This window comes from Propithecus coquereli, unplaced genomic scaffold (genome assembly GCF_000956105.1).
Source record: "Propithecus coquereli isolate 6110/MARCELLA unplaced genomic scaffold, Pcoq_1.0 Scaffold9, whole genome shotgun sequence".
Lineage (NCBI taxonomy): Eukaryota > Metazoa > Chordata > Mammalia > Primates > Indriidae > Propithecus > Propithecus coquereli.
In genome coordinates, this window is record NW_012155284.1 from 7,618,929 (window position 1) to 7,636,049 (window position 17,121).

General features: G+C 34.6%; 1 protein-coding gene across 1 annotated transcript in view; it reads left to right on the top strand.

The window, feature by feature from the left end:
* GFM2 (G elongation factor, mitochondrial 2) overlaps nt 1–17,121 on the top strand; it is a 45,610-nt gene that overhangs the window by 9,465 nt on the left and 19,024 nt on the right. Inside the window, exons 6-14 of the mRNA XM_012664572.1 lie at nt 2,226–2,351; nt 3,022–3,110; nt 8,345–8,433; nt 8,907–8,967; nt 9,161–9,340; nt 13,196–13,276; nt 14,850–14,998; nt 16,501–16,641; nt 16,725–16,824. Coding sequence (XP_012520026.1) covers nt 2,226–2,351; nt 3,022–3,110; nt 8,345–8,433; nt 8,907–8,967; nt 9,161–9,340; nt 13,196–13,276; nt 14,850–14,998; nt 16,501–16,641; nt 16,725–16,824 — 1,016 coding nt within the window. The remainder of the gene's footprint in view (nt 1–2,225; nt 2,352–3,021; nt 3,111–8,344; nt 8,434–8,906; nt 8,968–9,160; nt 9,341–13,195; nt 13,277–14,849; nt 14,999–16,500; nt 16,642–16,724; nt 16,825–17,121) is intronic.

Below are 17,121 nucleotides of genomic sequence, written 5' to 3' on the forward strand. Positions count from 1 at the left end.
AACTCCTGAGCTCAAACGATCTGCCCACCTCGGCCTCCCAGAGTGCTAGGATTACAGGCGTGAGCCACCGCGCCCGACCTAGGCTTCCTCTTTTATGTCACAAATCTGATGATAATCCTTCCTTCACATCCACAGTTCATATTCCCTGAAGTGAGTGTCCAGATGAGGTGGACCCCCTGGCAACTTTCATGTTATCTTTATTTTTTTTTTTAAATTGTGGTAAAAAACATATAAATCTTACCATTTTAACCATTTCTGAGTGTACAGTTTAATAGTGTTAGGTATATTCACATTATTGTGCAACCAGCGTCCAGAACTTTTCATCTTGGAAAACTTAAACTCTATACCCATCAAATAACTTCCCAATTCTCCCTACTGCCAATCCCTGGCAACCACCATTCTATTTTTTCCTTCTTTCAATGACTTTGACTACTCTAGGTACCTCATATAAGTGGAGTCATACAGTATTTGTCTTTTCATGACTGGTTTATTTCACTTAGCATAATGTCCTCAGGTTCATCCATGTCATAGCATGTGTCAGGATTCTCTTTTTAAGGCTGAATCATATTCCACGTGTATATACAAGTTATCTTTTGAAGTCCTTTTCTAGGTCAGGCTATAGCCTAGACACTATCCAAATTGTGGCGGAACTTGTTCATTCAAGGTTGATTTTATTATATAAATAATCATTAAGAGATGATACGAAATGTAGATCTTTGTGAAAAATCTTGTTATTATCCTATAGGTGTTTTTAAAACTTATTGCCTTATTTAGAACTTTTGATTATTTATTTGGTCTTTGTATCCTTAATGATTATTTTCTTTGGTAGTCACATTGTGAATAACTGACAACAATAATGCAATTCATAGATATTAACGTAGACATTTGGAGTTGCTGTCCAGTACATTTTTCTTGCTATTTCCCCCTCTGTTGGTGCTTAGATTATATGTCTGTATGCATTTTTATACACATACACAACCATATGGGACAACTAGCTACCATTTTAGGGTTTTAATGCTGATACAAGTGGTAGTATAAGGCCATGATATCTTTTCTTGAATTTTGAATGGTAAAGATCAACTGTTATCCATTTCTTTTACTGTCTATAAATTTAATTAGAATAAAATGCATAATTCAAGAATTTTACTGCAGAGTAATTTGAATGAACTTTTCAGTAGTCAGGATAAAGTTTTTCTGTGACTTCAGGTTTTACTTGCATTTGCACAAATAAATCCCTTCTCTTTAGAAAATGTAGGTAAGGCTGGGTGAGGTGGCTCATGCCTATAATCCTAGCACTCTAGGAGGCCAAGGCAGGAGGATTGCTTGAGGTCAGGAGTTCAAGACCAGCTTGAGCAAGAGAGAGACCCCGTCTCTACCAAAAGTAGAAAAAAAAATTAGCCGGGCATGGTGACACGTACCTGTAGTCCCAACTACACGGGAGGCCGAGGGCAGGAAGGATTGCTTGAGCCCAGGAGTTTGAGGTTGCAGTGAGCTATGATGATGCCACTGCACTCCAGCTGGGGTAACAGAGCGAGACCCTGTCTCAAAAAAAAAAAAAAAAGGAAAGAAAGAAAATTTAGTAATGGAAGGGTTTGTAAAGGATAATTTAACTTTGGATGAATATTTTTTTTTAAACAAAATTTACATTTTATTTAGATTGAATTTTTTTTCTGTACCTCATTCCATGTAGCTGTTGTTTATCATCTACTGGACTAGGTACTTTATGTATGTGGTCTCATTTCATCCTTATAATAACCCAGCCAGGGTGGCTTTATTAGCCTTATTTTTCAAACTAGGTTAAGTAGCTTACTCAAGATCTTAGTGGTAAGCAGTAAAGTTGGCATTTAAGTCTAGGTCTGTCTGTGCTTTCATTGCACTGCTGTGCCCCCTCTCAAGGAAGGGATCAGGAGGGAGGGACGTCTGTTAAAGAAGGGGTGGGGCAATAAATGTTCCAAGCTGTGAAAAAAAGGAAAGTATATGGTTCAGTAAAATTAAAAGATTTTCCTCTTCGTGGTTAAAGATTATTTTTATGGCAAAATTACTACTCTTGCTGAGAAACTTTCTAGAATGAGGATTTACTTAGAGAAAGATTAAGGGCTCTATTAAGCTAATTATTTTAGGAAAGATTTTTCTTAAAGCAAATTGAACTATGTCAGGTAGATATCAAGTACCAATAAAATACACTTGCTATTAAGACTAAACTATATCAACTTTTTCCTGGTTAGATGTTGATGATGGAGACACAGTGACAGATTTCATGGCTCAAGAGCGAGAAAGAGGCATTACTATTCAATCAGCTGCTGTTACCTTTGATTGGAAGGGGTATAGAGTCAATCTAATTGATACACCAGGTATAGTACTGTTTTAACAATACAGAGATGCTGCATCATTGGGGGTGTTTGTGTGGGGTTTTGTTTTTTTTATTGTGGGAAAAACCACAAAACATAAATTTTACCATCTTAATCATTTCCAAGTGTACAGTTCAGTAATGTTAAGTACAATCGCATTGCTGTGAAACAGATGTCCAGAATTTTTTCATCTTGCAGAACTGAAACTCTGTATCCATCGAACAACAATTTTCTCTTATCTCCTCTCTCCACCCGTGGTAACCACCATTCTACTTTCTATAACTAGAAATTTGACTACTTTTGATGACTCAGAAGTGTAATCATGCTGTATTTGTCCTTTTGTGGTTTACCTATTTCACTTAGCATAAAGTTCTCAAGCTTCATGCATATTGTAGTATGTGATAGGATTTCCTTCCTTTTTAAGGCTATATAGTATTCTATTGTGTGTATATACCACATTTTGTTTATCCATTCATACATAAGTAGACATTTGGGTTGTGTCCACCTTTTGTGTGTCACGAACAGATACTATGAATATGGGTTTGCAAGTATCTGTTCAAGACTCTACTTTTTCGGTACTTTGAGGTATATATCCAGAAGTGGGATTGCTAGATCATATGCTGTTTTTGTTTTTTAAAAAGATTTTAAGCATTTTGTCCTACATTTTTCTTAGGTCATGTTGACTTCACCTTGGAGGTTGAGCGCTGCCTAAGAGTGTTGGATGGTGCAGTGGCTGTATTTGATGCCTCTGCTGGTGTAGAGGTAAAAAATACTGTTAAAGTGAAGATAGAATGGCATGATTTTAAAAAAGAGTATATCAGATTTAGTTAACTGTAACCTTTTACTTGGTAAGTTCATATAAATCAAATTATGGTTAAAGGAAGCTGGAATTTAATATTGAGATGCAACATATTTGTGATTTCAGGTATTTCATGGTAAAAGGAAAGGAAAATTTGCTTCTCTGCAGGAAATAGGAAAGTTAGTGTCAAGAACTGTGAAGGTCCTGGCTGGGCGCGGTGGCTCACGCCTGTAATCCTAGTACTCTGGGAGGCCGAGGCGGGCAGATTGTTTGAGCTCAGGAGTTCGAAACCAGCCTGAGCAAGAGCGAGACCCCGTCTCTACTAAAAATAGAAAGAAATTAATTGGACAACTAAAAATATATAGAAAAAATTAGCCGGGCATGGTGGCGCATGCCTGTAGTCTCAGCTCCTCGGGAGGCTGAGGCAGAAGGATCACTTGAGCCCAGGAGTTTGAGGTTGCTGTGAGCTAGGCTGACGCCACGGCACTCACTCTAGCCAGGGCAAAAGAGTGAGACTGTCTCAAAAAAAAAAGAACTGTGAAGGTCCTAAGATGCCAACTTAGTTTTAAGCTAATAAATTAGCCTGCCATAGTTTCGTGGATTCTAGAAAAAGACATAAGACTCCTGGGTCAGAGGCAAAGGACTTTATTAATCATAGAAATAGCAGTAGCCAGAGTATCAGCATTTTCTTGTGTTGGTTCCTCAAATCCCAATTTCCACAGGGTGACATGAAGGGAGTCGGGTGACAACTGTATGTACAATGGGTTGAGAGGAATTCTGTGCTTAGGGAATGAAAATATTAATATTTTATAATGGGCAGTAAGCTCGCCTGCCCATTGCTCTAGAAGGGGAGACATTATCTTCCAAAGTTGCAAGCAAACCTGCCTTTTGCTCCAGAGGGAGACATTATCTCTTTCTTTCAACACTTAATTTATACGAACATCATTGAAAAGATAGTCCAGAACAAAGGGCTGTCAGTGCCTCTCCTAACAAAACATGCAGAAATATGAGACACCCATGAAGAATTATCTTCCCACAATTAATATAAAGATTCTTGAATAAATTTTGAAGATAGATTTATAATAATATATTGCTAATGGGATTAGTTATTCTCTCTTTATAGCTGATACCCTCTTTATCTTATAATCTCAAAATTGGCTTTATGTTGAATATAGAATCCATATTAGTTCTTCTAACCTTAAAATTACTAAAAGTAATATCTTGATTAAGTGATCAAAATTAACATTCCTCAAAATGTGATTAATCGATACAATATCACACATGCTATATTCCTGCCAAAAATGTTTGGCCCAGATCTCATCGTGAAAAAACAATCAAATCTGAGTGAAAAGGCATTCTGCTAAAAACAAGAAAACCTGGCCAGAACTTTTCAGAAATTCAAATTTTTTTTTTTATTAATGTAAGCCTCATGACTGATGGGGACAGAAAACTAGGGAACTGTTCTAGATTAAAGGATTCTATAGGGACAAGATAACTTAATGTAATACACGATCCTTGGTTGGATCCTGGATCCAAAAAAAAAAGTTACAAAGGACAGCATTAGGAAAATCAGGGAAATTTGAATATATATTATATGTATTAGATAAAAGTATTATCAACTTAAAATTTTCTGAATGTAACAATTATAACTGATTATTTAGGAGCAAGTCTTTATTCTTAGGAAACACATGCAGAAGTATTTAGGATTGAAATGTCACAATATCTACAACTTGCTCTGATAGTACAGCTCCCATCCACGTGCATACCTGGTGTTAATTTGAGACCTTTGAGAAGTAGTTGCTAACAAGGGATTAGACATATGGAAAATTTATTGGGGATAATGCCTGTGAAGAATAAGAGAGAAAAGAAACAGGTTGGGGAGAGCATTCAGACCACAGTGCAGGTCTGACACCTGTGAAGGAGACTGAAGGAAGATTGGGTAGACACATTCTCAGACTACGGCACGGTTTCAAAAAAGGTTTGGTCAGGCCAGGGGGGAGTCTTTGAGCCAAGTTACCTTGGCTCAAGGAATAGGCAGGCCTATAGTAATACCTCTGCTGTACTTGGTCATTAGTGAGGAAAAGCCCACAGGAAGCTGGGCCTCGGCAAGAAGGTGGTGGCAGAGCCAGAAGGGCAGCAGTTGGGCCATCAGTTAATTATGCTTCTCGTAGTAGGAGATGAGTGGTCCATGTAGGCAGCCGCCACACACACAATGCACACATGCACGCATGTTGGTAGAGAGAAAAAGCAAATGTTAACATTTGGGGAATCTAGGTGAAGATAACGTGGATATTTATGCTAGTTTGTCTTTTTTTTTTCCTTTCCAGTGTTGTTCCCAAATATACTATTCTTTCAACTTTTCTCTAGATTTGAGCTTTTTCAAAATGAAAGGTTGGGGTAAAATAATACAATTACTGAAAGCTCTGCCTGAGACCCCTGACAGTGCTAAAGCCTGATGCTGAGATCTGAGATTGATTGTGCATTGTTATTTCTGTCCTTCGTGGTCACTTTATTTCCTAATGGTTGCATCCTTTCTGTCATCATAACTTCTTTACATAAGTTTGACTGACTTAATCATTCAGACAGATTGCATTACTTATAAGATTGAAATATGCTGGAATAGGAAATTTCTGAATCTGAAGCAGGAGGCTCTCATTCTATAACGATAGATGGGCTTTTAGCTAGCAGGTGATATGATAGGAGTTTTTTGCTTTTTAAAAAATTTTTAATATGTTTCTGATCCCAGAAAATTTATATTCCTCCCCCTCCCCACACACACACACTTCGCCATACACAAAAATTAATTTGGAGTGGATAATAGTGTTACGTTAAATCTATATAGCTTCTAGAGGAAAGATAAAATATATTCGCAACCTTGGGGTAGGTAACAATTTCTAAAGACATAAGAAACATGAAACATAAAAGAAAAATTGATTCATTAAACCTTATCGAAATTAAATCTCATAAAACTTTAAAAAAATGAAAAGGTAAACCACAGACTATGAGAAAATATTTTAATGTTAGATAAAATATTATACAAATAATGAATTTCCCGAATATAATAATAGTATTGGTTATATAGAACAATATCACTGTTCTTGGGGAAATATGTGCTAAAATATTTATAGTACATGTGTACAACCAAGGACTTACATCCAAAATATATAAAGAATTACAAATCAATAATAAAAGTAAACAACCCAGTAAAAAATGGATGAAAGGCTTGAATGGACACTTCACAAAAGAAGATGTGAGTGTCCAGTAAGCATGTGAAAAGATGGACAATCTCATTAGTCATCAGAAAATGCAAATTAAAATCACAAAGAGATTCCATTTCATACCTACAATATGACTAAAATTTAAAAGGGAGACAGCAAATGTTGGTGAGGGTGTGGGAGCAACTGAAACTCTTATACATTGTTGATAAGACTATAAAATATTATAATACAACCACTTTGGAAGACTATTTGGCAGTTTCTTAAAGTTAAATATCACCTACCCTAAAGCCCAGCAATTCTCCTATATCTTTTTTTTTTTTTTTTTTTGAGACAGAGTCTCACTCTGTTGCCCCGGCTAGAGTGCCGTGGCGTCATCCTAGCTCACAGCAACCTCAAATTTCTGGGCTCGAGCAATCCTCCTGCCTCAGCCTCCCGAGTAGCTGTGACTACAGGCATGTGCCACCATGCCTGGCTAATTTTTTCTATATATTTTTAGTTGTCCAATTAATTTCTTTCTATTTTTAGTAGAGACGGAGTCTCGCTCTTGCTCAGGCTGGTTTCGAACTCCTGAGCTCAAACGATCCGCCCACCTCGGCCTCCCAGAGAGCTAGGATTACAGGCGTGAACCACCGCGCCCAGCCTAATTCTCCTATATCTTTATCCAAGCAAGTGGAAATATTTGTCCACCAAAGAGTTACTCAGAATGTTTATCGTAGCTAAATTCATAATAGACCCAAACTAGAAATAACCCAAGTACCTGTCCACAGGTGGATAGAAAAACAACTGGTACATTTATACAAAGGAGTATGGCAATAAAAAAAGAATGAACTGGTATACCCAACAATGTGGATGAATGGCAAAAAAACATTATGTTGAGCCAAAGAAGCCATGCTGTAACATTTACATGAGGTTTAAGAATAGGCTGAGTGAATCTATGGTGACAGAAATCAGAATAGGTTGCTTATAGGGAGTAGAGATAAGAAAAATTTCTGGAGTGATAGTGTTCTATAGCTTGACTGGGATAGTAGTTACACAAATGTATACTTTTATCAGAACTCATTGAGCTGCACGCCCCACCCTGTCCCTCCCTTTATCTCCCCTCTTCTAAAAAAAAAAAAACCCCCCAAAAAACTCACTGAGCTGTATACTTAAGATCTGTGTATTTTATTGTATGTAAACTTTACCCAAAGATACAACTAACTGGCTTTTACTGTAACTAGCATCAGCATGTTAGGCTTATTATGCTTTGCTTCAGGGCTATTGGACCGCACTAGGCACAGATATTATAATAGACTTATACTATGTATATTTAATATATATAAAATATATGATGTAATATATATAAAAAATGAAATTAAAAGAAGTCAAATAGAAGAAATGCATATGAGAATTGCAACTTATAAATGTAGGTATTGGTTTCTTTTTTTCCCTTTTAAATCCTCTTCAGTTTACATGAACATTCAAATATTCATAATAAAATATGCAACTTTTTATCATAATAGCATTTTTATAATACACTCCTATTTGTTCCTTTTACCTCACAAGTCTCTGAATTAAGGCAAAAGTTCCTATTTTACAGATCAGAAAACGGACATTAAAAGAGTTCAATATTGTGTGACATGTACTAGGAAAGGTGAAGCCAAACAAAAAGTAGGCCTTCTGCTTCACAGTTAAGTTCTCTTTCCATGACTCTTGGTACCTCCCAGATGTTAATTCTCTTTGTGTGTCAACCTGGTTCACCCAGAGTAGTATTCTGAAGTGGTCTGAAGCACATTCTTCATTACACTTCATCATAGTCCCAGCTGTGTTAACCAGATAGCAAAAGAGTGACCCTAGAAGGATAAGTGCAGTGGCACTAATTCTATGCTAGAATAGGTCCCAATTCCATGTTATGATAGATTCTTGAATCTCTTCATTCTGTGTTTAGTAACATAGTTGCTTTTGTCCAAAATATATATTTTTCCTAATCTTTGCTTTAGGCCCAGACTCTCACAGTATGGAGGCAAGCTGATAAACACAAGATACCCCGAATTTGCTTTTTAAACAAGATGGACAAAACTGGAGCAAGGTATTTTAAATGTTTCTTTGGCTTATCAAAGTGAGAACACAATTTGAGCTTTTAATGGACTATAACTTCAATTTAGAAATAGCTATTCTTTCCTATAGGGTAAATATTCTATGGAATCCCATTTCATTGCCATTAAAAAAGATAATTTCAAAGCTAATTCATAGGTTAAGTAAGAATTTGGGGTTAATAGGGAGCCAATAGATGGTGAATCATCGTGTTTCTAGGGTAGAGAGGCTTAATCATATTTATAGGATCCTGACAAAGTGGTATCTTGTTGATGCCATTGATTCTCTTTAGAACTATATGGTCTAGTCCCTATATTTCTGCAGGTTACGATGTTCCTCATTATTGCTAAAAGTAGAGAGTAGAGAATTGTTTCCTGCAGTTTCATAAGAGAAGGGTGTTAACATTCTTAAACCTGTTTTAAGAATTTTTAACTATACTTTTAACTATAACTATTTTGCTTTCTACAGTTTTAACTATGCAGTTGAAAGCATCAGAGAGAAGTTAAAGGCAAAGCCTTTGCTTTTACAGGTAAATTGGCTAATTAATAGCATCAGCTCCTTCTCAGTTTTCTCATCAGTTTGTTTTATTGTGTCAATATATACGTTTCTGAAGCTAATATCTAATAGATATTTTGAGGAAAGTACGATTAGTTAAGTTTTATCATTAATACAGTTTTAAGTGGGTGATCATTTAATAATGTTAATCTCACTCTGATTTATAGTTACCAGTTGGTGAAGCCAAAACTTTCAAAGGAGTGGTGGATGTAATAAATAAAGAAAAACTTCTTTGGAATCCTAGTTCAGGTGATGGAAAAGACTTTGAGAGAAAGCCCCTCTTGGAAGCGAGTGATCCTGAATTGCTGAAAGAGACGACTGAAGCAAGGAATGCCTTAATTGAACAAGTAAAATAAATACTTTTAGATTAAAATTGCTTAAGTATTTAGAAACTTTAAATAAATTTATTTTGAAATTTTATGTAAAATTACATATGGAATATGTGAAGTATAATGCATAATAAAATGAGCACCAATTTGTACACCACTCAACCTAAGAAATAGAATTTAGTTGTCCTTTGGTATCTCTGAGTGATTGGTTCTAGGACCACTCCTTTGGGTGCTCAAGTCCCTGATACAATATTGCGTAGTATTTGCATATAACCTATGCACATCCTCCCATATACTTTAAATCATCTCTAGATTACTTACGATACCAAATACAATGTAAATGCTATGTAAATTGTTGTTATACTACATTGTTTAGGAACAATGTTTAGTAACAAAAAAGTCTGTTTAGTACAGACACAATTTGTTTTCCAAATATTTTCGTTCCACAGTTGGTTGAATCAGTGGATGTGGAAACCAAGGATTTGGAGGTCCAACTGTTTTAGCAGTGCTCTTGAATCTCCCTCCACTAATCATCTGTCTGCCCTTATAATCGATATATTATTTTAGTATTTATCTTTCATTTGTTTTTCTTTATAGTTTACCATAAACGTATATATTCCTGAAGAACTTAGTTTTGCCTGCTTTGAACTTTACATAAATGGAATGATACTGTTTGTATTTTATTACATTGTTCAGCGTCATGTTGGACACTTATCCACATTGCTATGTGTAGATATAGTTTATTCATTTTCAACCTTGTATAGTGTTCTAATATATGATTATACCACAGTTTATTGTGTATTCTCCTGTGGATGGACTTTAAAGTTGTTTCTCTTTTTTGCTGTTACAGACAATGTTGCTGTGAACATCTTTGTATCTATCTGCTTGTGCACATGTGCAAGAGTTTCTTTAGGGTGAAACTTCAGAGTAGAATTGGTGGGTCAGAGGGTATGCACATTTTTTACTTTATCAGATGTCAGATTATTTACACAATTTTAAAACCATCAATTTTATAGTTGGTGTATAGCTCTGGACCTCATCCACCCTCAAAATTTTAATAGAAAATAGCAAGATTGTTAATATGTGTAATATTTATATTATTAGTATATAGGGCACTAAGTAAAGCTACCTTAAATAAACTCCCTGAATATTGCGGTACAGAAAAACATTTGAGTCTGAGCCCTTTGATTTTTCACTTCTGAATTGAATTGGTCTGAATAAATTATATCAGCCTTAATATTTTCATTCATCTTTCATATGTAGTTATTTTTGAAGTACAGTAATATGCTGTGTAACATTTTGGTTAATAACAAACTATGTATACAGTGGTCCCGTAAGATTATAATACCACATTTTTACTATACCTTTTCTATGTTTAGTTATACAAATACCGTTGTGTTAGAATTTCCCACAGTATTCAGTACATGCTACACAGGTTTGTAGCCTGGGAGCAATAGGCTATACTAAATAGCTTAGGTGTGTAGTAGGCTGTGCCCTATAATGTTTACACAATGATGAAATTGCCTAATGATGCATTTTTCAGAATGTATCCCTGTCACTAAGTGACGTATAATTGTATATAGTAATCATCAACTTTATCATTAATATAATAATTGTTATTTTTATTGTAAATAAATTTGATTATTGAGGGCCTGCTATGTGCTAGCTTATGTGCTTTACATATACTATTTTATTTAATCCTGACAACCTTATATCCATTTTATAGGTAAGGAAACAGGAGTTAGAATGCTTAAATAAGTTGTCACAGAGCTAATAAAGTGGCAGAGCAGGAATCTGAACCCGCGTCTGTTTAGTTTAGAGCTAGAGCTTTTACCCATTTTGCTATACTGCTTTTTTAATTTGGAGGAGCATAAAAATAAAAGTGGAATTGACTGTTACGAATCAATAATTAGGTGCATAACCAGTTCCTCTTTGAGGTTTTTTTGTGTTGTCTTAATACAAAAGAACTATAGGAATAAACTTTAGAAGGATTTTGTAATCTAGTTGAGGTTCCAACACACACTTGTAATATATCTCATGTTCTTATAGAATGTGATGGAAATAAAATTTGAGACTATTGGTAACTAATAATAAGATGCTAATTATAAGGAATATATAAGTGTGTATAAAATTTATCTGGTAAGACCACTGTACACTTATTAGGGTTTCTACTATCAAAAAACAGAAAATAGGTATTGGCCAGGATGTGGAGAAATTTTAACCTTTGCACACTGTTGGTGAGAGTGTAAATGGTGCAGCCACTATGGAAAACAGTTATGGCAGTTCCTCAAAAAATTGAAAATAGAATTACTGTACGACCCAACAATTCCACTTCTGGGTATAGACACTAAAGAATTGAAAGCAAGGTTTCAAAGAGATTTTTGCACGTCCATGTTTATAACAGCAGCATTCATAACAGCCAAAAGATGAAAGCAACCCAAGCGTCCATCTATAGTGTCCAGAAACGAAATGTGGTATATACATACAATTGACTACTGTTCAGTCTTAAGAAAATTCTAACACATGCTATAACATAAACCTTGAGGACCTTGTGCTAAGTGAAATAGCCAAACACAAAAAGACAAATACTGTATGATTCTACTTATATGAGGTATCTAGAATAGTTAAATTCAGAGACAGAAAGTGGAGTGGTAGAGTTGGGTGCTGTGGCTCACCCCGTAATCCCATCAACTCAGGAGGCTGAGGCAGGAGAATCACGTGAGCCCAGGAGTTTAAGGCTGTAGTGAGCTACAATTGTGGCACTGCACTACAGCCTAGACAACAGAGTGAGACCCTGTCTCAAAAAAAAACAAAAAATGAAATGGTAGTTGCCATGGAATGGAGGAAGGGAGAAGGGTGTGTTGTTTAATGTGTATGGAGTTTTAGTTTTGCAAGTTGAAGAGAGTTCTGGAGATTCATTGTACAACAGTATGAATGTATTTAACGCTTCTGAAGTGTACATTTAAATAATAGTTATGATAAATTTTATGTTTATTTCATTACAATTTAAAAAATTTTAAATTGGAGAATAAGAATTAACTTCATTTGTTCTAAAGGCAAACAGTAATAATAACAGCTAATATTTATTATGCACTTACTACATGTTCTTTTTTTTTTTTTTTTTGAGACAGGGTTTTGCTTTGTTGCCTGGGCTAAAAGTAGGCTAAAATTGCAATGGCATCATCATAGCTCACTGCAACTTCAAACTTCTGGGCTCACGCAATCCTCCTGGTTCAGCCTCCCGAGTAGCTGGGACTACAGGCATGTACCACCATGACCAGCTAATTTTTCTATTTATTTTAGAGATAGGGTCTCGTTATGTTGCTCAGGCTGGTCTTGAACTTGTGGCCTCAAGTGATCTTCCTGCCTCAGCCTGCAACTTAAATGTTAAATGTATTTCTTTAGTGCAGTATTACAATAACATTAGTTCTTTTAATTTGACTGTCTTGAGAGATCTGATGAACATTCAGAATATATTAGAGGGATACTAGATGAAACTTTTTTATGAACTAAAATCCCCAAATTTATCTTAAAAATGGCAATCTGTTTATATACCATCATCATTTGTAAATTGTGTGTTTTCTTTCATTTCTTTTGAGTACTCTGAGTAGATAGCACTTTATTGAGATGCTTTATTGGGATTTCTGTCAATTTAAGAAACTCAGAATAGGATATCTTTAAATTCAGTTTCCTTTTGAAAGAAAAACTTTTCTTTTCCTCTCTAAAGAGAGTGTGAAGAATTGCTTGGCCTGGATAAGGTAGATCATGTAGCCATCTCAAAATATTTGAATATTAGGTATTTATAGTATTTAGACAAGTTAATAGTTGTGAAAATAAATGCAAGTTATAGAACTTTAAAGTTTTTCTTTATAGGTTGCAGATTTGGATGACGAATTTGCTGACTTGGTTTTAGGAGAATTTAGTGAAAATTTTGATTTGCTACCAGCCGAAAAGGTAAATTTTATTACTCAATTGCTTTGACAAAATTATAATAATTGGATATAGTTTGATTTCTCTGTCTTTTGTGTGTGTGCTTTTAACTTTGCATACCATTAGAAAGTGCTATCTTAAGGATTAGAATATAAAGGTAAAATCACTACTAATATGGGTACTTAAACAATGGGAGTGATTTACTATTTTCAGATATACTTTATTTTTATTTATTTATTTATTTTGGCTCCTCACTGGGGTATCGAATCAGATATACTTTACAAAATTAGAAATTGAATCTTTTTTACTCATACTGAGTCAGGATCATTCTCTACAGCCTTTTTCTCTTCACTCTGATCATTTCTCTAAGGAATTTTAGGGAAATCATAGGTAGAAAGTTTGTATTTAAAATTTACTGGTTTTTCAAATTACTATAATGACCGTTTTTCTCAGAAGATTTTTTCTGAATTTGTTTTGATTTTTAATGGAAACTCTTTACAGTTCATTTTTCTTTTGACATACCTTAAGCCAGAGAAGCAGCAAGTAAAATACTGATAGTAATTAAATTATGGCAGAGTTCTTCAAGAAACTCACTGCTTTGTTTTGACAGGGACCTTACCCCATGAATTTGGCAAATATATTATTTATTTTCCTTTATGAAACGTAACAGTTGCCAAGTAAAGTGTTTCTAAACAGTAATCTATAAAATGGGCCAAAGATGAGCCCAGCAAATTCACTTAGTTGTTGTTATTCATGAAAAGAATTAAAAACACAAGAGCTGAAGCATGGTTTTGAGCCACTTGAAGTTAGAAGTGGGGAAAAAAACCGATTTTTTTTGTTTTGAATGAAATGCCATCATTTTTGAATTTTTTTGTTTAGTCTTTGAATGTTAAATGTGATGTTTTTAAACATTATGTTTTTGTCACATAACATGATTTCTGTTTTCAAAGAGCTCATAGTCTGAAGTGGCATTGACCTACTAATTTTTTTATTAATAGCTTGAAAACACATCCAAAGCTTTTCTTAGTTTTTGAGATCTTTTAAAAATTTTTTCTATTTTGATTTCTCATTTTCCTTTGGATTTTGTTTAATGTGGAACTCATTCATTTGATGTAATTATAACTCTGATTTATGTATTTTTACTTCTGACCAGTTTCTCTATTGAACTATCAAGGTTAAATCACAAGTATATTAATTTATTCAAGAAATATTTTTTAGCTCTATTATATTTTAAGCACTTTTCTAATTTCTGGGTATTTAATAGTATCTTCATGAGACTTACTGTGTAATGCCCATATGGATTTTACATTCTACAGGGTGTCCCAAAAGTCGCTATACATAAGAAAAATGTGAACATCTACAGGGACCCCCTGTAGAGAATGTGAGATAGACAATACACTGTTAAATAAATATGTAACATGCCAGGTAGTGATTAGTGTTAAAAAGAAAAAGAATAAAGCCATAGAGAATGGTGGAAGTATGGTGAAGAGTGTTGTTTTACATGGGTGGTTAGAGTAGGCCTCTAATTTTGAGAATTCTGGCAGAGACCGATATATTGCACACAAAATAAATGCTCATTTATATTTCTGGTTTGTAGCTACAGACTGCAATACGCAGAGTAACACTGGCTCAGACAGCAGTGCCTGTGCTATGTGGAAGTGCCCTGAAAAACAAAGGCATACAGCCCTTGTTAGATGCTGTTACTATGTATTTACCCTCACCTGAAGAGTGCAACTATGAATTTCTGTAAGTATGCAATCGCATAGATTAAAATTCTATAGCCTTGAAGAAATAAGTAGGCAAATAGGAGGCTTTGTTTCATGAAAAGTAGTTAAATCACCATTTTTGAATAATAATGGTGAATATTATTGGAAATGATATAGAGCTGTAGTCATTTTTACTTGACATTTTTCATCTTGTCTTGTAACCTGCCATGTTTACAGGTGGAGCTAAGAAGTTATGGCTTTTCACTGTGTAAAAGTGTAAATGTTGACTCTGCCATCTTAGCTTAAAAAAAAAGTATCCTGGGGATGTTTGTCACATGTTCTGTAGATATATTTATATTCATCTAAATTTCAGGATTTTTCATAATCTCAAAATATTTTGTGCCTATAAGGAAAGGTCACTGTTTTACTCCTGTTGTTACTAACAGCTTTGTACCTAAGTTAATAAATTCTCTAAAACTGAGCGAGCACTGTACAAAATGGCAGAGAAGTAGAGTTTAATTCTGTTAACTATGACTAATAACTTTTCATATTTCTAAATTGGGGAAGCATCATGGTAAAGTGATTGTGAGCACAGACTTTGTGCTATTGAGTTTAAATCCTAGCTCTTCCAAATAGCTTAATGTCTCATCTATAAAATGCAAAGAATAGAACCTATTCTTATAACAACCCCTATTCATGGGGTTGTGGTAAGAATTAAATGAGTTTATTCTGATTCAAACAGAGACTGAAAAAAGATTTTTTTTTTTTAATTTTAAAAAAGGTTTAAAAAGAGAAATAAGTTTATAAAGCACAGAAAACAGTGCCTAGTATATAGTAAGCTCTCTATATTAGTATTTGTTAAGGTAAAAACTCACAGGGAATAAGAGTAAGATTGGAGAAGTTCTATAATAAGTATTTAACCTACTTTTTAGTCATGGCTTCATTTGAAACTCATGGAAATATGGAGCCTCTCCTCAGAAAGATGCACCTATGCACAAAATTTGACAATTTCAGGAAATTTCAAACTTTCTAACCTATCAGTGAATACCGATTTATGAACAACATTCTCTTAAGAATGTTGGCTTTGTAAACAAGTTCAAATTTTTAGTGTAGACTTTTATGGTTATTCAACTGGACAGAAAGTGGGAGGAGAGAGTGAAAGCTATAATTGGAAAGTACCTGTTTGTTTACCCAGTGCAGGTTTATTAAGAAGTAGTATGATGTTCCCAGGTATAAGTTTTGAGGAGAGACCTCTTGGCAATGAAATTATTTGCAGATAGAGGTAATATATGGAAGAGGATCTGTTTCTTTTAGTTTTGAGGAATTAATGGTAAGAGCTCCATTGAATAATTTAGTCAATGGAGGAACAGTGTTACATAGTGGTGACATTATTTAATGGCCCTGAGTAGCTCCATTAGAAGATACGAGGGATATTTGGAGGACATTAAGGTTAAGTTTCTGCAGTGATCCTGATCTGATCTGTATAGATATATGGGAAGTATATTTTACAGAACTTTCTGGAATGTCTCCTTTATTTTATAGGAAGTGGTATAAGGACGACTTATGCGCACTGGCATTTAAAGTTCTCCATGATAAGCAGCGAGGACCACTGGTTTTTATGCGCATTTACTCAGGCACGATAAAACCCCAGTTAGCCATCCATAATATTAATAGAAACTGCACGTAAGTAGAAGCTTAGGTTATTTTCTGAAACTGCACTCATTTCTTATAAAATACTTTTACTAATATAAAGCATGGTTTTACAGGGAGAGAATAAGTCGTCTGCTTTTGCCATTTGCTGACCAACATATAGAAATCCCTTTGCTGACTGCTGGTAACATTGCTTTGACTGTTGGTCTTAAACACGTAAGTGACCAAATGATTTCTTCAGGAAGTAATTCCCATAAACAATCCAAATATCTATCAACAGTGGAATAATGAATATTGTGACATATTCATCAGCATGGTTGAATCTCATACATTTACTAGAAAGAAAAGTAAATTACGGAAGACCACAGACAAGATGGATTATATTCATGTGAAGTTCCAATCCAAGTAAAATAATATACTATTTATGGATATATATATGTGTTTTAAGTTTATATAAAATATTGTTTTATTCCCACTGGGTTTTTTCCTGTCTCGATCATTGCAGAAAATTTA